The sequence below is a fragment of the Perca fluviatilis genome, chromosome 15 (genome assembly GCF_010015445.1).
Source record: "Perca fluviatilis chromosome 15, GENO_Pfluv_1.0, whole genome shotgun sequence".
In the NCBI taxonomy this organism is placed as follows: Eukaryota; Metazoa; Chordata; class Actinopteri; order Perciformes; family Percidae; genus Perca; species Perca fluviatilis.
The window spans coordinates 22309760-22337375 of NC_053126.1; the positions used below are offsets into that span (position 1 = coordinate 22309760).

Below are 27616 nucleotides of genomic sequence, written 5' to 3' on the forward strand. Positions count from 1 at the left end.
GAATCGTCTAGGTCCGCATCGATGCAATGATTCATTTCAACACCCCTAATGGAAACCTGGAAAGATCACACATACACACAAGAGGTAAAAACTCAAGCCAAGAGTGAGAGAGAGGGGCTGAATATCCTAGAGGACAAAGATTCAGATCCAAACATTTGGAATGAGGCAGCGACAGTATGCTGCAATGTTCTCGTATAAGATTGAGGCTTAAGGTGTTCATTGAGACCTAGACCCAACAGGTACAAGGCCTGAAGGAATGAAAGGGATGAGCAACTCACTGAAAGACGGGTTCGTATTTAAAGGCTTCAACAGAGTCAGACTGTCGGAGGTCTGCAAAGTCACGTCGTTAAACAACATTGTATTTGATAGTTGAGAAGCTACGCTTATAAATCAATCCTGGCCCCCTCATAAAGCCCAATCATAGGCCGACATTCTTCCTGCCACAGCACCATGTGTCTCCGGTATGACAAACCTGAAACTCAACTTCTTTTTTCAGTTTATTTCTAATTCCGTGTGTCACGATTCATGGAAAAAGCTCGACCTATGTATGTAAAGTATATGCAGCAGCTCCACCCATGGGCCTCCATGCTCTTTGAGGCCTCACTGACTGACACTGATATCTGTCAAAGGATCCCTCAGACGGAGGCTACGGTGCAGGTTTCTCCACTCAGTGCAGAGTCATAGCGCCCTCTTGTGGAAGGGAGGGTAATCATGACCCCCACCACCACCACCACCACCGTGTCTGCTGACGGGCTGGATGTCCCAAACTCCCTCCCTGTTGAGAGGAGAGGAAAATAATTTGAGACTAGTTTTGTTATCTTTTTCCCATCCTGTCTGCGGTGATAAACACTGACCGTTTGAGTAAGGGAATCCTGTGATGGAGAGGAAGTGAATGAGGAAAAAAGAAGGGAGGGAGGAGAGTGAGATGGGATGGGGATGGGGATGGGGATGGGGATGGGGATGGGGATGGGGGGGGGGGGGGCTCAGAGCACCAAGCTGTTGTATTAATCTGCAAATTTTCTCAGATGACGCAAAGACTGTGACTTTGCCTCCTGTCCCCTCGCCCTCTTCATCTCCACATCCCTCCTCTCTTCCGTGTCTTTCCCGATGCCTCGCTCTTGTCGGATGGGAGATAACGACACACAGCAGGTAAGCCCGGTTGCCTCCTGGCTGTCATCCCCCCCCCCACCCCACACTTCCACCCTCAGGATGCTCCCATTCATTCACAGCTGACATGTGCGGTGGTTTTGGACCATTCGTCACCTTTGACAGCAGTCATTTTGAATGAGCGTTGATTTATTGTTGTTGTTTTGCAAAGTTAACATTTGATCTTTTGTTTTTAATTCTGCTGTTTGAACATGTCGGGGCCTGTAATATCTTATCAGTAGTCATCTGCAGTGTTTCAGCACGCTGTCTGCTTTAATGAGTTTCCAAGGCGTCTGTTGGCCAAGTGAGAAGATGGATTTACTGTACTCAGTCCTGCTGGAGAAAGGAGCGTTGGAGAAATTGCGACGACAGATCAAAAAGGAAAATAGGGGACAAAAGAGATGGGGTGAGAGAGAGAGAGAGAGAGAGAGAGAGAGAGAGAGAGAGAGAGAGGGAGAAAGAAAAAGTTTATAAATAGCAGAGCTTTGCCATGGTGAAGAGAGCAGATGTGATAGACAGTCTGTGCTTAAGGAGTTCAAACAACAGATTAATACACACAGATTATCGTCCGAGAGAGAGAGAGGAGGGGAGGGAGGAGGGCGTGTGCCTGACATGTGTGGACACACACACACACACACACACACACACACGTAGAGTAAATCACACACAAATATGCAGTCAAATACACATGTTTTCTCTCACTCACACTTCATGTCCACCCAATCTCAAATACTGACACACACTCACACAACAAGGTTTCTGGTTGCATCTGTATTTCCTGCCAGACATCTTTTATTGCTGAAATGTTTAAGTCAATTATTCGATATTACATACTTGATAAAAAAAAGAAGATAATTAATTGATGGTTTAAGTCTTTTATGAAGCAAAATTGCCAAAACGTTTAACCTTTCCAGCTTCCTACAGTAAATTGGATGATTTGCACAGCATTTTTTGCCATAGGTTTATGTCTGCATTTTCCTTTCTATTTCTGTACATCTACAGTATTTAATGCTAAAATGTTAAAAGTTTAGTTAATCAAGATAACATTAACCAAAAAGGTTTTTTTAAATTAATGGTTACAGTCATGTATCAGCTTCTCAAATGTCAGTATTTTCTTCTTGTGGGTTTTTATCACTGTAAAAATAAATATCTTTGGGTTTTGGACTGCTCTTGGAGGTTGTGATGGGCGACCAGTGTAGTTCCACTACAAGTCTGTACAAGATCTGTTTTCCTGGTTTTAGAGTCGAGCAGCAAATACCTCATAATGCGTTAAAACGTGCCAAGTGAGGACATGTTTTGACTCACGTGTGGTCACAACCAACCGCTGATGGACAGAGTGGAGTCCACATCTGAATGAATCTGACATTCACTGAGAGGGTTTATACACACGGTTTAACCCTTCTGCTGCAGTGATCTGGTAAAGCCATTCACCACGTGTTTGATGGCAGTTGTGCATATGTTGAAGGAATTACATGCTGCTCTGCTTTAAGCTAAATGGATACTCAGGATGTGTGTGTTTGTTTATTTAAGAACTAATTAAAAAAACGGGGGTGAAATGACGTAGAACATTATCTGTAAAGAAGCTGCTAGAGGAACCCTATACACCACAACAAACTGAATAGAATGTGGCAGTTGTGACTCAGGTTGTAGAGCGGTCGGCTACTAATTGGAAGGTCGGTTCGATCCCTGGCCCCTGCAGTTTACCCGTCAAAGTGTCCTTGGGCAAGACCCCGAATTGCTCCTGATGCTGCGCCATCGGTGTGTGAATGTGCATAATTGTTTACCTGATGAGCAGGTGGCAAATTGTATGGCAGCCTCGGCCACCAGTGTATGAATGTGGGTGTGAATAGTGCCTATATAGTGTGTAAAGCGCTTTGAGTAGTTAAGACTGGAAAAACGTTATATGAATGCAGTCTATTTGCATTTATACTGTGAACCAGAGAAAGCATGTTGGGAAGAATCATTGGTAAAGGTTGAGAAAGTCCCGATAATAAAATGCATAATATCTGCTAATTGTTACTGTGGTTTGGGTGTGAAGCACAATAAAACTGAAAGAAACTGTAAAGAAAATGACAAAAGGATGCATGCTTAAATCGCTCAAACAAAACCTTTTCTGTAATTTGTTAATTTCTCGAAAAATAATTAGTAGTTCCAGAATATAGATAGCCTGGCTCCGCCATCCTACGTACTTCCGCTCAATTTTCATTTCCCTTCAGTACTCCGTCTGGGTTTGCGGTATATTCTTGGGTTTTCTCATAGACAGTATATAAGTTTTCTCCGGACAAATATTTGGCGGTCCAATCAGCGAACAGAGGGAGTGGCTGAGAACGATGACGTTGAGGACGTGCGCTAGAAAGCCAGCGAGCGAATCCATTCGGTCCGTTGTGGCAACGCTGCCGAATATCCAGAAGTTAAAGCCCGAGCTAGAACAATATTTGCTGAGTTGTGTTGGTGGCCATGATGTTGTGGCCCTCCTCCCCACGGGGATCGGGAAAAGTTAGATTTTCCAGCTCACTCCGTTAGTGGTGAAGGAGTTGGCTAAGGCTAACGCTAGCGATGCTAATGCTAAATATAAGCCGATAGTTGTCGGTCTCCCCTCTTGTTGCACGTGCGCATGACATACGTCACGACCAAACTTTAGCGATTGGTTATGGCAGATCCAGAGGGGCTCTGGGCAGATCCAATAGTTTTAAACTTCAACAGAGTACCCACCTTCAAGGAAGTTAACACTTGTCAATGGAGAGTGGCCAGACTCTCTGTACAAATTAAATGTACGAGAGTCTGGTAGGACCAGGCTAGAATATAGGTGCATGCCTAATTTTTTATTAATGCAGAATACATTCATTTCATAATATTGCCATAGTTTGGGGATTTGATATTGCCATAGTTTTGGATTTATGCCTAGCTGTATGTGTGTTTGATATGTGAGGGGTGTGTTGTAGCAGCATTGTAGAGCTGCAGTGACCATCCTCATCTCCCTCTGCTGAACGAGGGGAGGATCGGGGGGCGGGTGGGGATTATATCTCGATCCGTTTACAAAGGCCACACCAAACAATCAGCCTTTGGAAATAATCCTCTGAGACACCAGGACACCCGCACACAGTTACAAACACACATGTGTTCATAAAATACACACATTGTCGATTTAGGGAGAATCTACAGCTTTTATCTCTTCAGTTAGCAGTTTAGTGTGGATCTGTAAACATAGTTATATATAGGCTAATGATGACAAAGACGAGCAACAAATCATCTCATGTGAAAAGCTGGAAACAGAGGCATGTTTGGCATTTTTTTCACTGTTTTTGCTTGAAAATGGACTGAATCGATCCTTTGAATAAGTGCATGCTTTTGTTAAAAAGTAGATTTATAATCCTGATGCATGCAATGAATAATTCAATCTTGATCAAACATTAAAGGTAACAACAGACTACAAGTGTATATTAATCGTTGTACTGTAGCTAGTTTGTGTTAAATATCCACAAACAGAATACATACAGTCAGTTAAACCACATTCATATTGTTATGATGATTTCTATCACAGCTTTTAAATAATCTATCAAATAATAAATCTTATTGAATGTCTTAATTAAGATCAGAGGCAGGAATACAGATTTAGCAACACATCCTCATACCTAAACAACATTATAGGTCGATATAAAAAATATAAATTCAAATTAAATTAATTAAATTTCCAAAGCCATTCTATTTACTGCCGCATGTTGGTGGTTTAATCATGTGACTGTAATCATGTGACTGTTCTATTTAACGCTAACAGGCGCAGTTTAAACACGTAGTTAACGTTGTGAAACCAAACTAGTTAAGTTTAGGCAAACAAACAAAAATTGGTTAAGGTTAGTAAAAAATTGAGTGAAAATGAGTCACGTAAAACTTGGAAAATTATGATGTAACGCAACATCACGGACGTACCTAGGTCACTGACTTACAATAGGTCCGTAATTTCAAAATGACAGTTGACTTTTGGTTTCATATGGGACATAAACGCCGGTTTTCTGAGTGAAAGTCCTGTATTTGTTTGACCCATCCACTGCCCCACCCTTCCTCCTTACGCGGAATTTGGCGCTCTTATACTTTGTCACCTCACTTCCTTGTTTGCTCTCGCGATAATTACTACATCTAACAATAAATGCAATTGTTGGTTGTCATGGGCTGCTTGCATAATGGCTGGCTGGATTGAGAGAGAAGGGCGAGGTGTAATTGTATGTATAGCCAATGTGCATCTGTTTGATCTCTTGAATCAACATCCGTGATTGGCTGGTGACCTCGTTGGATCATTACTTTTGATATGCGGAGGGTGTGGGGTTCTTAACACAGACGAGCCGAGTGCTGAGGTAGTTTGTCGTGTCATGCTCTGGTGGTGTGTGCACCTTCATCTCCAGCTGCTTGGGCTCGTATACAGTAATCAAAGCCTGCTCTTCTGGGATATTAACTCATTCTGTCATCGGTGGCCCATCGTCCTGGAAACCATGACGATTAAAAAGATGTGTCTTAAGTACATGACTGCATGTGGAGACTGATTGTGATGGTTATCACGCACTGCATAGGTCACCATCACACATCTGATGGACTACGAGAGTATTTACATTGAGGAACCTGATGTTTATGCAGTCTGCTTCACTTAGAAAGTCTCTGTGGGAGTCTCAGCTCACTTTGAAGTCCCTCTACCTTCAGCTCTCATCACTAACGTGTGTTTTCGAAGCTCTCTCTAAAAGACTAGGCTTCCTTTCAAAGGGGAATGTCTTCTGTTCCGCAGTATACCTGGCAGAGTAGTAATACTTGTCTCATGTTACCATGAAATTCAGGATTTACAGTAAGCTGCCTGACCAAACAGTCTAAAACCACTGAGTTGAATTGCTGTGTTTTATTAGGGTGCTAAGCTGTGATGTAACAGGCGTGTCTACTGGCTGCTCTGATAAGCCTTTTTCCATGAACTCCGGACAATGTTCGACTAATCAGTTGCCCTTTCACACATGTAGCACAAAACAGCAGATTGTCCGTGTAAGACGCATTCTCACTTACTGGAAATACTCTGTTTGGTGTAGGCAAGGGGTGGTGCCTGGATAGAGTGTGTAGGATGCAAGACATGCCGCGGATTAAACTTCGGTCACGTAGCCGGTTCGTAATTTGTTCATAAACAACCAAGTATCTTGCCGTTCCATGAATTTGTCTGCCAATTTCGGTATCGGCCCTTACCGACACTAGTTTGCGAATCTCGTTGTAAGACATTTTCGATGCCGTCTTTGTGTAAATGACCCTTCTTCACCTCCAGATGTTTGGTTGTGGTTTTGCACCAGCCTCATGATAGAAATATTATCAACATGCCCACTCGCTCGCTGTGAATTCTCTGGACAATGACCTGCTCTGTTCTCAAATGGGCTCAATTGGATATTACACCAACTTTGTTCTTGGGAGCTGGCAAGTCTTTTAATGTCCTCTTCAACTGATTCGGACACTTGCGTTCGCAATACAGCTCTGCCGGCTAATGTCTAGATCATTTCAGGTTTGCAGTGCGTGTGAAAGGGGCTATACTCTGATCAGCGTCAGTTTCCTGTGTCCCTATAAACTGTACTTTTGTAAGTACTTTTCAGGCAAGACATAAGAAATGTAGGAGTCTAATTCAACCCTAAAAGGTTGTAAACAGTTTCAGTTTTCCTCAGTTGAACAGACCCACCAGGACAGCCCAGTAAGAGCTGGTTCCTAGAGGCCAGCTACGTTTTGTCTCAAGGCGGCTCTGACATTTCCTGGAGGAGGAAAATAATCTGTCTGTTGGGGAAGGAAGACAGATTTGCAGAGCAGCTTCAGCTCCTTGAGTATGTCCTTTCAGCTTATACTCCCCAGCACCGCCCTCTTTGCAGGACACATGCTGTTGCTTCATTATTTCAGTGCCTCCATCTGACCTGCTCAGGGAACAAAGGTTTAATATCCAGCTTTCACTGCTGGAGACAACGACAATCATCCTTATTCTTACTCTCAACACGTGTAACTGAGGCTTAAATAACAAATTTATATTGGGAGATTTTCGTACATGTCATCACAGAATAACCTGTATTGCCAAAACTGTTGTCCCAAACTAAGCAAACCAGTCATAATCCTGGCATGATGACCTCTCGATTTTAGGTTTATCCGCTAGGTTTTGGCAGGATCTCATTTGCCCGACAGGTTTACAGAACCTTATCAACCTACTGATCACTGATTTTAAAAATCACCAAACCTTGAGTTATGATGAAAATATAAATCTTTCCATCTGGTGCATGAGTTTATTGTAAAAAAAAATAAAAAAAATAAATAAAAGGCAGGGAGGATGATTTCCCCATCCCACCCCCTGTTAGACAACTGTATAACTGAAGCGTATGTGGTCGACTGACGTTACCAAACAATGCTCATGCTAAGACTAACATAAGGATTGAAAAGAGGATTTGTGAAGACAATAACAGTGGAACACCCTCCCCCCTCCTCTCCTCCGTACTCTGCTCACTGAGGATTATATCTTTGCAATTTAAAGTTAGCAGGACATTCTCCGCCCCCAAAATATACAATTTCAGATAACACTGGCAATCCGACTTTGTGCCTGGACTGGCAACTGTTGCAGAGACAATAAAGGGGGCAGAGATAGGGCCGGAGAGTGGAGGTGAAAGCGTGAGAGCACACCAACTAGTAGGTAACATTTTTTGTGCTCCCCCTTGTCTACTGTAACTTAGTTTGCAACTGTATCCCTACAGCTGCAGAAAATGCCATCCGCTCAGATGATGGATTATAATCATGTCTGATTGCAATTGTCTCACTGAGTCCGACTGTTTGTAAATGTGACATTCATACTTCTGACAAGGATTTGGCATGGCTGTGCTGCTCTCAAGATGTGTTTATATACGATTAATGTTTAGAGATTGTGGTGGTGAGGTCTCCGTTGAGTAGAAATGTGTAGTGTTATTGGACAGTGGACATTCTTATGGGTTGACTCTTTCGTGTTGAAGTTGATGACTTTGCCTCGGAGGAAAATTTGATTGCTTCCATAACAATCCTGTGTGATGCACAGGAGCTAAAATAGACTTTGACAGATAGTTATTAACAGTTGTCAGGTGTTTATTGGAGAGCTGTTTGTCCACTCAAAGAAGTGATGTGGCTCTAAGGTGACTGTTCAAAATGACGGATGCAGACTTCCATAAGTACAAGAATAGAGTTGACGTATATACCTTTTTCTGCGTACTTTCAGATTTTTCATGCTGCTGAATTGCATCTGGATAAACATCATACTTCAATGTCATCAATGCCAGATTATCCTTTTTTTAGCGATGCCAGTGCTGTGGCTTTAAACATGGTAATGCTGGTAAGGCGGTCCACTACTTGAAATATCTGAAATATCTCAACCCCTATTGGATGGATTGCCTTAACATTTTGTACAAACATAATCCCCAGAGGATGATTCTTAAAGACTTTGGTGATCCCCTGCCTTTTCTCTAGTGTCACCATGAGGTTGATTTTTTTAGTTTTTTAGTGAAATAGCTCAACTATTGATATGGTTTGAAATGCCATGAAATTGGGTATTCATGTTGCCTAGAGGATGAATCCTAATGAGTTCAGTGATCCCTTGACTTTTCATCTAGCATCCCCACCAGCAGGTTAAAAATTTCACATATCAAGTAAAATATCTCAACAGCTGCAAGTTGGATTGGCACAACATTGTCATGTCAAATGGTCCCATTTGTGGTTAAAGGTGAAATGCCTTAACAACTATTGGATGGATGAAAATGTGGCACATGGCAATGAAATATGGTACAAACATTCACATCCCCTCAGGATGAATTGTAATAATTCTGGTGATCCCCTGACTTTTCCTCTAGCACCATCATCAGGTCAAAATTTGTTCAGTACTTTGGTTTGTGACCAAATAACTGCAAATGAATGACACTTTAGGGCTAATTAGCAAATGTTAGCATGCTAACACGGAAAAACTTAGAAGTTGAACAAGGTAAACATTACATCTACTAAAAATCAGCGTGTTTGCATGTGCCGCATTTCCCTCCCCTTCCTCTATCGCTGCTATCTATTTTGCAAGGGCACCGTTTTTTTCCCTATCCCAGCATAGATAAGTGGTGTAGCCAGACCATACTCCAGCTCTGACACAGGGTGGAGATAGGTCTGGCTATGCAAGACTAACCAATATGTAACTTCCACTAGGGCTGGGCTATATGGAGAAAATCAAATATCATGATATTTTTGACCAAATACTTCGATATCGATAGCGTAACGATATTTTAGTGTTGACTATTGGTGCTTTCACAAAATATTTACACAATGACATTTTTGATAAATAATCATCAGTAATGTGGATATAATGACTAAGTGGGTAAAGGCAAGTAATACACATACAAATAAACAGTTATAACAGTCTGGTAAGTTCAGAAAATGACATAACTTTACTGTAATGCAGCCTTTAAAACCAGTAAAAGACAACACTTATGTCATATCACGATATTACGATATCCAAAATCTATGACGATATCTAGTCTAATATCACGATATCGATATAATATTGATATATTGCCCAGCTCTAACTTCAACTCAGATCTGTCGGTCACAAATGGTCAGACAGCACACAGTTTTCAGTCCAGCCATCTCCAGCCATCTCTTTATCAGAATAGTCTGTATTGTGTTGTATTTGGATTGTGGCATTTTCCATTTAGAGGACGATTACAGAGTTGTTTCTTCATGTCCTGTTTAGCCATCGCCTGCTGTGTTTGGGTTACCTGCAGTCATGCCTCTTCACTTCCCTTGGGAATGTAAACCGAATGCTCAAAGGACATTCCTGTTGTGTGAATGAGTGAGTGAGTGGTTGGTAGCCCTGGTTGTCCCTCTTCCCCCTTTAAGAGCAGAGCAGAGCCAGCCAGCCAGAATAGCAACAATGTGAATCCTCACTAGCCACTGGACAAGAATGCTTTGCTAAGATAGTGTAAACAATCCAGCGTCTTCACATTTGATGAATCAGTTAAAGAGCCAAGGGAGCATCATTAACCAACACTGAATGCTGTGCAGGCCAGCGTGTGCTGAATGATGTTTAAGCATGTATTCTCCCAGCAGTAAACCCATCTCTCACACTGCCTCCACAGGCAGGATGACAAACAAGTCGACAGCCAACCAGTCCAACACAAAAAAGGAGACAGAGGAAAACCAGCGAGATGACAACACAGACGTTGCGTATAAAGATGCAGGTCACTGCAGCCGCAACACGCACAACCTACTGCTCGGACTCACTGTTTTGGGTATGCATGGACTGGGAAACTATCTATCTGTTATTAAAATATTTTGTGCTTAACTGCAGTACATTTCCATCGGCTTGTGAAAGCTGGATTTGAGTTGTTAAAAAACAAGAGTTCAGTTTTATTGTTAAAAAAATAGCCATTTGTGCTGCAGCAAATATGAACATGCACACTAGATGTACAGACTCCGTGATCATTTTCCCATGAGACATCTTTGGCTTGTTTTCTTAAGTCTGCCTCTTTAAAAAATAGCCCCTGCCAAGTCGAGAAGTGTGTTATTTTTGTCTGCAATTTGTCATCCACATTTAAACCCAGATTTAAACCCGACAAGTAGACGGTTCTCATTTGTCAGAGGTCTCTTACATGGGTAAGAGAAGTAGGGACAAAAAACTTGGAAACTGATGGTCTATTAACATGTGGATTTTAAAATTCAATACCAGTAAAGAGATTTAGATATGACTCATATTTGGCTGATATTTTGTACCAATTTCCATTATCTTTACATGTAACAAGTACACACAGTAGCTTTATTATAACTTTAAAATAAAAAACTCATAATATAATATATATATTTTTAAATCAATGTTAGTTGTCTCCTCTCCTCCCCCCTCTTCTCCTCCTCAGGTGTTGTCATGGGAGTTGGCTTTGGGATGCTGCTGCGGTACTTGAAGGTGACGGACAGTTCTGCCCTCACTATGGTTTCTTTCCCTGGAGAAATCCTCATGAGGATGCTGAAGATGCTCATCCTGCCTCTAATCATCTCCAGCCTCATCACAGGTGTGCCATTACACCCACATGCAAGCATAGACACACAGGAAGTAATGTTGGTTGGCATTTTCTTTTAGGTTACAACACATCCACAAATATTGGACATTCGTTATCCCCATGACCTTTCATAGCACCACTAACCAGTCAAATGTTTCACTTTTTAGAGCTATTTGATTCATGATAAGATACATTTACTATTGACTTTAAGAGTAATGCTGACATTGCATGCTAAATGCTAAGACGCTGTAAGGACGTTATACTAAAATGCTAAATTACGTGTTTTACCCACAGTTCTGGTTTAAAAGCCATCAACAAGATACCTCTAAAGAATGACCAAATTCCTGTGAGCCTCAGCTGTGCAGAGGCTGCTAACTACATGCTAACATGCTGTAAATATGTTGTATATATATATATATATATTTAACATGCTCAACTGTATCAAACTTAAATGCTAAATGTTACACGCTAAATGTCTGTACACAAGCTAACATTCTTACGTTAGCATTTTAAGAGTAAAATTGTATTACTGGCTCCATGGCTAACTGAGTGCTGACATTGCCTTCTAAACGCTAACATATAGGCTAACTAAGTATATTACACTAACATGCTAAACGTTAGCTAACCGTAATTAAGTGTACAAGATATCAAACTAACATGCTTATTGTTGGTGTGCTAAATATCAGCATGTGCACAAGTCAACATTCTGAGCAGCTGCATTCACAGTACATGGTGTGCACATGATGAGTGCAGACACTGATGGTCATCTGTCTCTTTCAGGGCTGGCTGGTCTAGACGCCCGCTCCAGTGGCAGGATGGGTAGTAGAGCCATGGTGTATTACATGTCCACCACTGTAATCGCTGCCATCCTCGGGGTCATCCTGGTGTTGGGGATCCACCCGGGGAACCCCAAACTAAGGGGAGGCTCGTCAAGCTCAGTCCCGAAGAACCAGGAGGTCAGCAGTCTGGACGCTTTCCTCGACCTGCTCAGAAACCTTTTTCCTGAGAACCTGGTGCAGGCCTGCATCCAACAGGTAACCTTAGCATCTGAAATGTGTCTTATGAACTGCTATATTACTATGGCTCTTTATTTGTGCTCAGTATACAATTGCTTTGAATGATGTAATGTAATCTGCATCATTCAACCTTAGGATGATGCTTACCAAACTACATTGAAAAATTAGTTTTAATTAGAGAGGCTTTCAACTATTAATTTTTGTGTCCATTTAGTATGAGTTCTGGAGATTTCAATCATATCACATGTAGATTATGCTCATGAATGAACTTTGGAGCTCAGTTTTTAAGCCAACATTGATTGAAAGATTGTGTGAAATGATATAAAGCTGTGGTTCCAAGCTGTACGTGAGCTGCATTACGTCACTTTTCACTTTTTACATCATTCGTACGCTGCTTTATGTTCTGCTCCTTGCATGTTATGTTCATTTTGTACTAAAGTTCTTGATAAAATAAGAAAATACTTAATTTGTCAAGTAAGCTAATTCACTCAGGAGTATACAAAAATAGTCTCTGCATGTGGTTATTTCTTATTTACTTATTTATTGAATTACCAGAAAACATGCTAGAGCGTGATATATATATATATATATATCGTTATCAAGATATAAAATGACCTATATTGGGAATCAGGATAGAAGATTTTGGCCATATCGCCCATCCCTACTTTTACATAATGTTTACTTTTCTCCAATCTTTGCTGTGAAACACTGTCTAGTCTAGCCTATAGTCTCTTCAGCCCTCAACAAAGTAGTCAAATGAAGCACTGAGAAAATCACTCTTTGATTCAACTGCTCACATCTCAAAGACATGCACAGAGGGTCACAGGTAGAGGTTGGTGACCACTGATCTAAAGCTCCATAACCACTTTTCAATGGATCTTGAGATAGGTTTGTCAATAATTATTATCAAATTCTTATAACTAAAAGTTGCATCAAAGAAAGACCCCTTTATGTGAACCTGAAATGGTCATAGTGTACAAGGTATTAACTGACAGAATGAAGGAAGCACAGAGAGTTGTTAACGACTGGTGATTCTCTGGAGAATCTGGTTGTCCTCCAAACTCCATACACAATGCTTTCTGCATGTGTCAGGAATGAGTGAGAGGATGATTTGACTAACAGGACCATCTGTTCATGTACATCATACACAAGTGTAACCTTTGTAGTGTAATTTTCCACATAAAGATGAAGTTTAATTAATGTGAATACGAGTAGAGCTCCTCAAATAAAACAACTAATGTAGGGCAACATCAGAGACCCTTTTTATTTAATACTATTGCAATTTGAATATATGTTATTTTTTACTGTTGTTTACACAGAATAATTAAGGTCAAATAAGATATAACTTTCGGCAAATAGGCAAATGGAGATAGAAATTTGTCATGTTTGGGCCATTTAATAAACCTGTTTTGAAGGATAAGGATTTTTTGCAAAAAGTTCAAAATCAGAAATGATCCACATTGTTTTGAATAAAAACTGAAAAATAAGCTTTGTGATTTTACGTCTGAATACTCAGTTACAGTAATGATCAGTTGGCTAATGGTGGATGGGACAGGATGAGTGTTTATCCAAGATGATCATTTTTAAACGATAATCCAAGTCTCAATCATGATGCGAGTTCTTCTCCGTCCAAATCCTGTCTCCCCCCCTCTTCTTTCTCTCATGCATGTGTGTGTGTGTGTGTGTGTGTGTGTGTGTGTGTGTCTGAATGATTCCAAGTAATTGTCAGTGTCAGACTGGCTGAGGTTTCAGCCCTTCTGCTCCTGCTAATCTCTTTACATCTGTAATGCTACGTCTTTATTTACCACAGCAAGGCATCTGCTGGGGAACTGAGAGCACTGCTGAGCACCAGCTTATAGACTTCTCCTCCCTGGGGTATTCTCTGTTTCTTCCCTTTTTCTTCACTCGTCACATCTCTCTCTCTCTTCTCTGTCTGCATCTCTGTTTTACTGCTTCTTTTGTTTGTACTCATCTGGGATTCATTGAAGTCATAAAAGGCATAATTGCTTTTGCAGGAAGGAATCGTCCTTCCCCTTTCAACCTTCTTGTCTCTCCTTTCTTTTCCTTCCCTTTTTCTGTTGTCTTTACGTGGGAATCGCGTGTTCCCTCTTTTGTCTTTTTTCTCTAGACACAAATCTGTTTGTGTTGCGCTGCTGCCAAGCTTTTGTTTGCACACGTTTAATATGAGTTTAAAAAAATCTGGTCGGTTCAATAATGCCGCTTTGCCACTGCATGCTATACAGCTCAACTTTTCTCAACTCGCTCTTTTTCGGTTTTCCATTAGCAAAAGTTTTGGATAGCACCAGGTACTTTTTTTGACACCTCGGCCAACGTTCCAAGCGAGCTGAGGCGATACTAAAAGGTGTAGTTAAAGGCTCTGACACACCAACCCGATAGTCTTGCGAGGTCAGTGACTCAAGTCTGTTCGCTGTGTTCCGTGCCGTCGTCCGTTGGAGGAGATGTCGGCCTTCATTTTGGCCGGCCTTGACTTGCTGTTCGAAGGGCGGGCAGTCGGACTCAATGACCAATCTGATTGGTGGAGAAATGACGAGCGGGATGAGCATGACTAAGCCTCTCAAAATCTGACGAAAATCTTTTAAACTGACCTTTGTCGATCTGAAAAGAAGACAGATTCTGCAACTGTATGGCCTATTTCTCGCTTAAAATGATTTCGGAAACATGTTTTGGTGAACTATCTTCGTAAAATATGAGATTGTATTCCGAACGAAGCCGTCATTCGCATTCGTCCAATCAGCTGCCTGTTTTCATTTTTCGGGTGACAATACAGATTAGCGGCGCCTGCTGTTATGGAGACGTATTACGTCCTGCTCACGCGCAGAACATACTCTCAAGTCGGCGTCGCTTCGGTGTGTTCCGAGGCACCTTTTGGACCTCGGGTAGCCGACTGATCAGTCCGACTGCCTTTTCTGCCAACGGTCGGCCGTCGGGTTGGTGTGTCAGGGGCTTTAAACACTGCAGACCACTGATTGGTCTGAGAGAGCACGGGACATCCTGCACAAACCCGCCATTATTAAATAGCCAAGATATTATCAATAGCGACCGCAATGTTTTTATTCACTCCACCCAGATTTTAAAAATGGCACCCCGCAAAATTACAGCGTGCAGTACGTACATTATGGCGTACAATTGACGAAGGGCAGACATTCCTCTGTTTGGTTGCTGATAAAGGGATGAGGATTCAGCGAGTGTCCCGTTGAAGATGATGTCACGGCAGTTTCACAAGCTGTCGCTATGGCGATCAGCTGATAATCACGCATACACTTATTCATTATTATTATTATATATTATTATTCACAGTGGAAACCAAAAAGAGAAAAATACTGGTACCAAAAAGTGAGTTGAGTCGAGCAGAGTCGTACCATACAGTGGAAGCACGGCATTACCGTCTGAACCCCTGATCAATCTGAAAGTGGTTCTGTCCTCCCTCCAGGTTCAGACGGTGCTGAAAAAGGATCTGGTTGCACCACCAAACCAAACCGAACCTGTCTTGGTGAGCAGGAAGAAACTGGAGTACAAATGGGGCATGAATGTCCTCGGTGAGTCAGTGGCGGAGCGCTGATATTATTTTCTTCTTTGAATGGTTTGAAGCTCCCTGCATTTCATTTTCCTGACTTTGCATTGAGAACTACAGTACTTTCCTGCAGTCTCCAGTGACGTGCTGCTTTGTGTCTTCCTCCAGGCTTGATTGGCTTCTTCATCACCTTTGGGATCTGCATGAGCAGGATGGGCGAGCGAGGGAAGATCATGTGCGACTTCTTCAACATCCTCAACGAGATCATCATGACGATGGTTTCCATGATCATGTGGTCAGTGTCTCTGTCCTCCCCCCACCACCCCTTCCCACGGTGTGTGTTTGTGTGCGTCCATGCGGCATGTGTGCATAACGTGTCTCTGGTTTTGTTCATTCGGGCCAACGGCTGCATTACTTTGACATTGTGGAGATACCACACACAGAGGTCAGTGACAGTGATGGATAAGGCGAAGACTGCGTACATGAGACATATTGTGGGAGGGAGCAAGAGTGTCGGACATCGAAACTGAAGAGGAGCGAAAGGAAGAGGAAAAGGGAGAAAGTGTTAATGAAGGACACGGACAGATGGAAAGAGAAAAGAGAGAGAGAGGGTTTCCCTGGCACATGCTGGGGTCTTTGGTATGCTGGGGAGAAGCAGGAGCTGGGGCCCGGAACAATGTTGTGGGCTCCCAGGGGAGCCGGGGTGGATGATCTCCAAAATGTAATGGATCCACCGACGGCAGAGGAGCCACTTGGCAGCAGAGCAGAAAGCAGATGCGTGTGGGAGGGACAGGGGGCCATGGAAAGATACATGTGAGAGCATGTCTTCAGAGAGCAGTGCACGCCTTGAGGCTTCGCAGGACCCCGGCTAGTCACACAGAGAAAGAGAGAGTAGTGGCACTCAGAGCAGGGACGGGAAAGGATGTGAAGGGGGCAGGGTAGGCGGTTAGAAGAGAAACAGCAGGATGCTTGTGTTGCAGCTCTCCTAGGCCATCTACACGTGCAGCTGGACACCAAAGGAATTGTGTCCTTGTTCATATCACTCACACAGTATAAACAGATTACTCACGGGCCTATGGAGCTCGCCAAACACAGAGTCCAGTGTATACAAAAACACATATCATACAAGGAACCCATCCATCACATCATATACACGGCATACTCCACCAAACAACTGTCCCTGAATGCCAGGCTCAGGGTTCAGCATGCAGCTGACCTGGGAGAGAGCAGGCCGCTGTTGTGATGCGACCCGCTCTGACTCGGACCAGGAAAGGCCTAAAGGGGAACACCGCTTTAATTCATGCGTCCCACAGCCGTCTGTATTCATGAAGGGGAACAACTGCACTCCAAAACCAGAAACCAGAGATCCAAGAATGTGTCAAGTCCTCTCAAAGTGAGAAGTGCTCTGACAGTGAATGAAGATGGATTAGGTGTTGACATTTCACACTTAAATGATTGAAATAAGGATGGTTGTTTTTTGGCCAAACTGATGAATGCATCCACGTGCCAGGTAATATGCTTTCTAGGGCTGTAACTAACGATTACTTTCTCTTATCACTTCGTGGTTTTTAGTCATAAAATGGTGTAATTGTTTCTCAGAGGCTGAAGTGACATCTTAAAATATCGTGAGAATATTTGGCTTTTTTTTTTTTTTTGCTCCAAAAAAGTATTTCAACGAATGATCAGTTATCAAAATAGTTGCTGATGAACTGACCAATCAATTAATATACTGAAAGTCTCAGCTCTAGTACTTTCACCCCTCAAGTACAAATGATGATGCTTGATAGCATCTAAGATAAAAACTACGAGATCCACCTTCAACTTAAATTTTCAGGTTTGAGCATGATTTAGGACTGAAGGTTTGATTAAGTTTAAATAAATTAGAGCTGCAACAATTAGTCAATTAATCGATCAACAGAATATTTATTCACAACTATTTTAACAGTTGATTCATTGTTGAAATAATTTTTCAAGCAAAGAATTAATATTTAATGGTTCCAGCTTTCTAAATGTGAAGATTTGCTGCTTTTCCTTATCTTACATTATAATAATAATAATGTTTGGAACTGAAAATCACATGTGGGAAACTGTAATCATTACAGTGTAGTGAATATTCTTTCATTACATTTCTGATGTCATATAGACTGGACGAATAATCAGTGAATTGAGAAAATAAACTGCACATTAAGCAATAATGAAAATAATCATTAGTTGCAGGCTTAAAATATATAATTATTTAAATATGTATAACGAAACAACAGTTTCAGAGTGCTTCGCATATATAAGAAATTCTTTACAAATGATAGAAAACAGAAAAATACAGATCGATTTTTGATGCAGTAAAGAAAACATAGAAATACATATACAGTACATATAAGTATAATCACATATACTAATTTAGTATAGTAGTAAATGACTAGTATAATTTTAGGAGTCAGCCTTAAAAAGAATAAAAAATGTAGTAATGAAGAACAATAGCAAGTTATCATAAGTAATCATTCCAGCTCTGATAAGTCTAACTCTGTGCTTAGGTACTCTCCTATCGGCATCGCCTCACTGATCGCAGGAAAGATTGCGGCCATCGGGGACCTTGAGATGGTTGCCAGGCAGCTGGGCATGTACATGGTGACCGTGATTGTGGGCCTGGTGATCCACGGGGGCTTGATCCTTCCTGCTATATTCTTTGCAATCACCAGAAAAAGCCCCTTTACTTTCTACTCTGGAATCTTCCAGGCTTGGATCACAGCTCTGGGCACTGCTAGCAGGTAGGACAGCCTGCAGGAAGTGTGTGTATACGTGTGTGGAAGTTTGGGAATGTGTTAACACATGTGTGTCACATGGTTCTTTTACAACATCTATTCCTCGAGCAGCTGCCGTACTTACTATGATTGATCGGCGTAGCCTGCTACTCGCTTTCAGCTATTCGGGTTGAATCTGAAACGGCAAATGGCGAAAATGTGTATTTACGCAGACAAATCAGTACGGCGGAGCCAAATGTGTGTAAGCACAGGCTATCATAGATGAGACCATGTCAGACAGATCCTGTGTTGTAAATGTCTAAGCCTTCGGATTAGTCGTCAGCAGCTAAACTGGCCCCGCTGTATCCTGCCTGGCTCGGCTTGGCTCGGCCTGCCTCGGAGTCTACATCGCTGCTAAAAACCAACTGTCATTTTGGCACATTACTGAGGCTTTAGTGAATGTGGGTAATCCTATCATCGTTTTCTCTAATTATATTATGACCCGAGCTTAGCAGGGCCAGGAATCAAATTCCTTTAAATCACATGTTAAAGGATTGCAACAGTGGCCTACACCAGCTGTTAGGAGGAGGCTGGCAGCCGACTCAAATTTCCACTATTTTTTTTTTTGTCTCTACCCCAACTTAACCCCCTCACTTCCCTCCTCACCTCTGCACTTCTGTCTTTCACCACCTGTCTACCTATTTTATGTCCTTCAACAGACACTGCGCTCCTGTTCTTTGTACATCTGCACTTTTTTTTTTTTTTTTTTCCCTAACTCTGCATCTTGTGGGGCCTTCTTCTCTCAGCGCAGGAACGTTACCCGTCACCTTCCGCTGCCTGGAGGAAAATCTGAAGATTGATAAGCGAGTGACTCGCTTCGTGCTGCCCATAGGTGCCACCATTAACATGGACGGCACTGCGCTGTATGAGGCCGTGGCAGCCATCTTTATTGCCCAGATGAATGACATCACCCTGGACAGCGGACAGATCATCACTGTCAGGTAAGACACACGGTGGACGTCCTCTACACACACACGCCTCGTGATCTTTCCCTGTTTGTGTCTTTATTTTGAAATACAATTGAGCGCTTCATACTGCAAAGTTTCATAAAAATCTGTGGTTCCCAACCACCTAACATTTGCTACTGAGAGTTTCTACAAAGGAGGTAAGAGAGATAAAAGGCCTATCGTGTGTGTTAATAATATCCAAACGATGCTCCACAGACACACCCCTTTGTTAGCCACTCCACAACAACATTGTCAATATCAAACATCCCTTTAAGGCCCTGCCTTAAAGGGTCATTTCAGATATTTTGAAGTGGCGGTTGTATGAGGTATTTATCTTTGGAGAAGCAGGCAGGAGTACCGAAATGGAAGCTAAGCAATGCACTACTGTGGATAGGGGCAGCAGCTAAACGTTTTTTTAGACACCTATCCAGCCATAATCAACATCAGTTTGTACGCAAAATTTAGAATATTTTCACTGCTTTACCTTGCCGTCAGACAGCTCTTTTCCATGGGGTGCTGAAGCCGGTATATCCATCTATGCTCTCTTCAAAGCCACCAGACTCCTTTGATATTTTACCTCGCAGAACACGGGAGTTCCTGGTCTGCTGCGATGAGTTAGTTTGTGTTATTGTGTGACTTTGGTGAATCCTAACTAACCCTTTAAAACACCAAAGCTACCGTCTACTGTAGGTAACACACCGACTATGGATAAGTACCTCATACAATCCCACATTAAAAAAAATCTAAAACTAGGCTACCCCTTCAAATTACCTAAAGATCTCCTCCAGACATGTTTTAAGAAGATTAGTAAGATAAAAAAAAATCACCATCAACATTTGAGTCTAATTTGACTCATCTACTAATCCAGAATTTATGAATATGCAAATATCTATAATTTCAAAAGTGTAACCACTGGACACAAAGTCCATTCTCGATCTTTCCACTTGAGCAGATAAATATGAAAAAAGCCTTCTAGTGTCAAATTCTCCGGTCTATAGATCAAGTATCCAAGTGAAGGAATAATATATGGAACAAAACACATTTTTGAATGGAGGAGGAATTCTTTTATTATTATTTATTATTTCAGCACACAGGTTTCTGGTCCAGGGACCCCCAGAGGTCCATCCACTCTGCCAGGGGATCCATGAAAAGTTTTCAGATTCATTAATTTCAATTATCATGTTTTTTTGTGTTTCTTTTTTTAAATTTTTTTACAAAAGGCTTTGGTGGTAAATAGTTTAACTTAATGCAGCTAAGTAGCATGAAGTTACAATTCTGTTGATTTTAATGGGCCACACACTGTGTAAGTCAACATTGCATTACAACATTCCTGTGTACCAGTGTAAACTAAAGTCCAAAGGCCTTTTCATATGAACTACAACAGTTTGAAGCTGAACTTTAATTTAAGAATGTGCAGAGACGAACGGCAGCTTTGAACTCTGCATGAATGCAGTAAGAAAGTAAAATTTCTGCGGTTTCAGCAAAACATTCATGTCTGATTGGAACCAGTCTACTTGGATCGGATTTAGCTTGTTGTGGCCGCAGAGTTACAAATGATGCTCAGCACTTTGAAGTTGTTTATTGTATGTATTTCATCAACAGCCTTTAACCACTCGAATAAGATCCATATGTTGTGTAAATCTTATGATTGTCCCACTTAACGTCACAGCGGGGTGATAATTAGCAATGGTATAAGGATTGAGATGTAACGCAGAGCCCTGAGATCAGATGAACAACATCGTGAAATAAACAGTGTCCAAACTGGCCTGCAGTCACATCTGGGAGCAACATGAACTGATAATTGCTCTAATTGCAAACATGTCATGACTAGCAGCATTCTTCTGAGAAATAAAGATTTATGTCTGAAAACAAAAGAAGTCAGGAAACATTAAGAGATTTGGTTTCTTTTGGCTATAAACCTATTTTTTCCTCAGATACCACTTTCATACAAGCATTGCATGTACGACACAGGGAAATTAACACACCAGGTTTTTTGCTGTATGACCAGCTTCTGTAACTGCAAACCACAAGATTATACCCCGCTTTACACAAAGCGGGCTTAACAGGGTCAACTTTCAAAAACGTATCTGACATTTTAGGCACGCTGGTTTTTATTTTTTTATTTGGTCACATGAATATGTAATACCACGACTCACATTCTGCAATTATCTGCATGTATCTTTGTTATTGAATCCAATTTTAAAGTAATGCTGTGGAAGGTTACTGTAATGGCATCTTGCTTTAAACCTGTGCAATAATGTATAAAAAGGATTATACTTTGCAACCTCTTTTTCCGCGAAAAATGAAGATCCTGTAGAATCTGTTAGTAGGGGTGGGAATCACCAGAGGCCTCACGATACGATATCATCACGATACTTATGTCACGATACATTATTATTGCGATGTTAAACATATTGCAATATTCTGCGATATATTGCAATTTATTACCTTTTTTCCAACTCTAAAGGACAATTTTGTCAACATTTGTTTTATCTAAAAAGATACATTTCTCTGTTTGTTCATCTCACTTCAATTTTATTGCTGCAAAATGGGGTTTGTCAAGCAGACAGACTGACCAACACATATATCATAAAAGACCAATACTTGGCGTCTGTGTATCGATACAGTATTGCCACGAAAAATATCGCGATACTATGCTGTATCGATTTTTTCCCCCACCCCTATCTGTTAGATGTTGAAAATATGGCCGTGGAAACAACTTTTAAAAGAAAGGTTATAATCCAAAACACTCAATAGGATTTACTCCAGTTTTTCACCTGCAAGTTATCAAAACCACATTTACTGGACTGTGTTGTTATCAACTAAAACAAAGTCAAGAAAACTGTGATACATTAAATTAATTTCCCTTTAGCTCATTCATCCCTCAGATTCTCACGTTTGCATTCCAAGCAGCTGGGCTGGATATTCCCTGCATAATGTTTCCAGATTAAATTTCCACTTTTACTATTTCATGTGTTTCAGATTTCTGTTAGGATTCATACTTCATCTGATACAATGCAAGACATCATGGATTGCAAGTTTGTTGATTTATAATCATAACAAATAATGCAGCAGGGTTTCATTACTACACAGAACCTTCAAACCACCTTGTCCAAAAACTGTCATGACCAACTTCCGACTCGTGTTTTGAGACAACGTCCACATTTACATGGGCTGATTTTATGCCGACCCAAACATCTGTGCTTTCACTGTCAGTGACTGCTTTTAGATTGGCTGGAGAGCACATAACACATAAGTCAGCTGGCAGATATGTGTATAATGCCAACCCTAACGGCAAGTGGTATCTGATCCCTTCAGGGCTCGGACACACCTAGTTAATTGAACTAATTGTGTTGATTGGCCCATTTTTAGATGACTAAGAATGTTGAATCAGCACTGAAGACAGTTGGTGAGAGGTAGTTAGAGAATCACATTATTTCAAAATGTTGCAGTGCCAGTTGCACCTTTTTATCAAGCATATTTTAAATGGTATATTCCAATATGCTGTATGTATGAAACGAGACGTAATGAGAGGAAAATGTTTGGCCATGTCTTTTTTGTTTTTTCGTCTGTAGCAATGCTGAGGCTTGGAGTTTTCTTTTTACAAACTACTGACAAATAACAAATGCACGCGTGTCTGATTTCTGCATTCTTTGTGGTGTGTTCAAGTGCAGCATCTAACTAAATTGAGTACACCTTTGTTAGACGTCTAAAATGGAGTTAGCGTGTCATGCCCTTAGAACCTCTGTTTGGTTCGTTCTGAAAATTGTCTTCTTTTTCCTCCCCAGTATGACTGCTACCCTGGCCAGTGTTGGAGCTGCCAGTATTCCCAGTGCCGGACTGGTTACCATGCTACTGATCCTGACGGCTGTGGGGCTGCCTACTCAGGACATCAGTCTGCTCATCGCTGTCGACTGGCTGCTGTGAGTCAGGTGTCTGGAGAGTGGAGTGTGTATGACTGTGTGTGAATAGCAGGAGACAAAGAGTCCCTGCTCTGACGCTCCAGAGCTTTTTATACAGTAACATTTGAAAGAGGAGTTATAAAGGTTCTGGTGTTATTCAGCTCTCGGTGGCTCTCTTCTATTTCACCCGCTGACACTGATACTGTTTGTCCACCCAGTGACAGAATGCGTACCTCCATCAATGTGGTGGGCGACTCGTTCGGCGCCGGGATCGTGGACCACTTGTCGAAGGCGGAGCTTGCCGAACTTGACGCAGCAGAAATGCAAATGCTCCAGCCAGAGGAGGAGCTCGATTTCATCCCTCCGCCCCCGATCCTCACCGAGATGGACCTGATTGACCCCATCAAACCGCCCGCGCTGCCACCCCGCTCCCCTCGCCCACCCAAACAAAACCACCACAGTCTCTCCCAGTCTCAATCCATCACTTACTCACCGTCCCGTTCTATCCGATCTCCATCCCCACGCTCCATCCGCTCTCCCTCTCCGCGCTCCGTCTGCTCCCACTCCCCCCGGCCTTTCCGTACCCATTCACCATGCCTCCTCCGCAGGACGGAGGCGGGCTACTGCGCCCTGCCCAGCTACGACAACCAGGTAACTACCCACTTCTGCTTCTTCTGGTTCTAACGCCACACAATATGTGTACCTCTATGATACAATGATACTTTAAATTTGCTTAAAAAGATACACCATGTTTTTGGAGATTGACCTGATGGTCAGAACATACAGTGGACTCCTAAACCATCCACGTATCCTTTGCGATACTGCATGAAAGTACTCTGTGTGTTGAGTAATAGAAGACTCTTTTGCTTACATACACTGTGTCCAATTTAAACGGTCACTTCCTTTTTAGTCCACATTTTAGGACCCTGTATTTGTTGGACATGTAAAAGTTCACGGCTCCTCTGGATCTGGTGGTTCACCTACTAACTTTCAGTCCTCTGAAGAACACACTTTAGCATGCATCCTTAGAACGAGGAGGCGTCTGAAATGCAACACAGCAACCATTTAGACTATTGTCACCTTCCAAAGAAAACCATGTATCTCCAGGTTTGGTGATTTTTAACTTTTCAGATCAACTGATGGATAAAGTGTTCTTTTATGGATTAAGAAGAATTCTTAAATTTCCCATATTGTGAAAAGTGAGATTTCCATGTCTTTTTTTTATTGTTTTTGGGGGCTTTTCCCTTTATTATATAGTGACAGTGGATAGACATGAAAGGGGGAGAGAGATGGGGGATGACTATCAGCAAAGGGCAGCAGGTCAAATTCGAACCTGCGCCGCTGCAGGACTCAGCCAACATGGGGCGAATGGTCTTACTGGGTGAGCTAGAGGCCACCCCTTTATTATATATTTTATTATAAAGCAGGTTGAGGTGCTATATAAATACTGTGAAAGTTTCAAAACACTCAATCCACAGAGAAATGCACACAGCCCATATTCAAAAAAGGTGACTTTAAATGAGCCGTCAGGGCTTCCGTACGGTTGTGATGTCACAACTGTACTATATATATATGTAGAAAGGGCCGGTACAGTTATTCCCCGGCTGACTACGGGGCCGCAGATGCGGAAGACCTGGAAACGTTGACCAATCAGAGCAGACTGGGCTTTTTTGGGAGGGCTGCTTAAAGAGACAGGCACTAAAACAGAGCGTTTCAGACAGAGGGTTGAATGCAGGTAAATTTTGAAAAAAATAATGTGTTTTTTGATTGGTTAAAGTAGAGAAACATCTTCTAGTAGAAACCCAAAATACAAGTATGGACCTGAAAATGAGCATAATATGGGACCTTTAAAATAAATAAACCATTTAAAAACACATCAGATAATTAAAAAAATGCATTTTCACAACTCATGGTAAAAGTTTTATATCTTGGAGATACATGTTTTTTTACAGGACAGCGACACTGTTAAGGCTAACGTTTTGTGCCATCTTGCTCCTCTTGTGATAAAGCAACATTTTCTGTGTAATATTTCTTAACTCTAAGATGATATCTAGTCTCATATCACAATATCGATATATTGCCCAGCCCTTTTTTCAGGTACAATGATCAAATCGCTCCAAACCCTGGTGTATACCTCACAACATTTACAACATGTACATTTATAAAATTCACCTTTTTTTTTGTCACTTATTATAAACTACATGTTCTCATTATGTCCTTTTTTGCCCTCTCAGATTCCCACAATGCCACGCTCCTACAGAGAGAGAGACAGGGAGCGGGAGCGTCTGAGGCGAGAGAGTGAAACCGAAGAGGAGGAGAGAGAGAGGGTTTTGGGTGAAGTAAGCGACGGCGAGGAGAGTGACGACACTGCTTATGATCGGAGGCACCCCATGCTGCCGAGCGACCTGCCATGATTGGAGTTTTACCACCAAAAAGCTTCCAAATCGACAGCTTTTGGAGGTCCACAGTGGATTTCTGGCTGGTTACATTGCTACCCTTCAGATGTATTTTCAGTTTACTGCTCTTAAGAAAGAACTTTTGTATAAGTGATCAATGAGCTCACTTTGAGCTTGATATGCATATATATTAAAATGTTGAGATGGCCCTTAAAACCAGGCCTGTCGGCCTTTGGTTTCCTGCAAAAGAGCTTAAATGGAGAGTTGTTTCCCCAGTTAAATCATGTCTCCATCACTGTCTTGATTTCCTAACCAAATTTAAAATGTTCCTGTATGTCTGAACTTCCTTAAATTTGCCTGATAGGAGAGAAATTGTGAGTCTGCTCCCAATGATAAAAGTATTTTGGTGTTACCAGCATTTAAAAGCGCAAGCATGAGTTATTAGTTGATCCTTTACCTTTGCTCAACTCCTTCTCCTGTACTTCTACTAATTTTCCTGGGAGGAATTCAATTCACTATTTTATAGGCTGTTATGTGCCGGAATATTTCAGGTCTGGAAGCTGAACATTTCTGTAGTGTCCACTGCTTTCCTGCCAGTTGAGAAATAGTCCAGCACATAAAGTAAGTGTCCAAAAAGCCACAACTTGGTTTTACACTTTTGTTTTTGTGTGGATTAAACAAACAAAATACAACATGTTAAAGGGATAGTTCAGATAATTTGAAGCGGGGTTGTATGTGGTACTTTTCCATATTCAGTGTATTACCTACAGTAGATGGCGGTGGACAGGCACAGAAGCTAAGCAATGTACTGCTGTGGATAGGGGCAGCAAATAAACGTATTTTAGCCACCTAAAAAAAGGCCAACCTAAAAAAAGAAAAAACGAGTGTGAGTTTTAGTGTACACTATATTTAGAATATTTTCACTGTAGAAAACAGTTGCTGGTCTAGCGCTGCTCCCATCGGTTAGTTTGTGTTATTGTGTGATTTTCGTGAATCTGAACTATGCCTTTAAAACACCGAAGTCATACAATAACAGAAACTAACTGGTTGAGGTTGAGGCAGCGGTAGACCAGCAACTCTGTGTTTTGGGAGGTAAAACGTTTTTGTGAAAGGAGTCTGGTGGCTTTGAAGAGAGCATAGAGAACAGCTCAGTTTCGCCGTGTAAAGGGCTGTAAAAGTAAAGGTAAAGCAGTGAAAATATTCTAAATATAGTGTACACTTAAACAGATGTTTATTTTTTTAGGTGGCTACAATACGTTTAGCTGCTGACCCCAGTCCACAGCAGTACATTGCTTAGCCTCCATGTCTGCATGGCTGCTTCTCCAAAGTGAGGGCGTGCTGATCGCCTAGAAAGCATTTTTCCCAAATGTCAAACTATTCCTTTAAATAACCTTGAGAATAGCAACAGGTTCATGTAAATGAAAGAATATACAACCAGCAGACATTATTTTTATAATTCCCTACCTTCTTGCATCTCTTTACATTTTCGTCCTCGGTGCTGTTCTTGCACATCACCTCTCATCTTGATGTTAATATTGTGTATATCATCTATGGTTTGTATCTTCTTGTTGTGGTCTGGTGTCTGAAATGATGAGTAATAGGCAAGATTCCGCTTTTATTTTGTTGTATGTTTAAATTTACTAGTTCTACTCTCACTTATCATTTTTAAAATTGCTGTAAAATAGCGTCATCAGTCTCTCCCTCCCAACTGGATTGCCTCTCATTTTAAATTTAAGTTCATCAACTGCCTCCCCACGTCCTTAAATCTTAACTCAGATTCACAGGTCCAGCTCGTGTGTATAGTGTATGTAATAAAATCGTAGAGATTTATTTAAAATAATT

General features: G+C 41.5%; 1 protein-coding gene across 3 annotated transcripts; it reads left to right on the forward strand.

Moving 5' to 3' along the window:
• Nucleotides 1-995: 995 nt before the first annotated feature.
• slc1a9 (solute carrier family 1 member 9) lies at nucleotides 996-27614 on the forward strand. 3 transcript variants are annotated; one of them, XM_039824754.1, is made up of 11 exons: nucleotides 996-1149; nucleotides 10269-10421; nucleotides 11043-11195; nucleotides 11964-12217; nucleotides 15651-15756; nucleotides 15900-16026; nucleotides 18263-18496; nucleotides 19276-19470; nucleotides 23265-23399; nucleotides 23597-24029; nucleotides 25613-27614. In XM_039824754.1, exons 2-11 carry the CDS (start codon nucleotides 10274-10276, stop codon nucleotides 25790-25792), a joined length of 1965 nt encoding a protein of 654 aa, XP_039680688.1. In that variant the 5' UTR covers nucleotides 996-1149; nucleotides 10269-10273; the 3' UTR covers nucleotides 25793-27614. The 3 variants fall into 3 exon arrangements, with proteins under 3 accessions (XP_039680688.1, XP_039680689.1, XP_039680687.1); XM_039824755.1 differs by lacking the exon at nucleotides 996-1149 and adding an exon at nucleotides 7647-7822 and having other exon boundaries at nucleotides 25613-25792; XM_039824753.1 differs by lacking the exon at nucleotides 996-1149 and adding an exon at nucleotides 7648-7818 and having other exon boundaries at nucleotides 25613-25792.
• The last annotated feature ends 2 nt before the right edge of the window (nucleotides 27615-27616 follow it).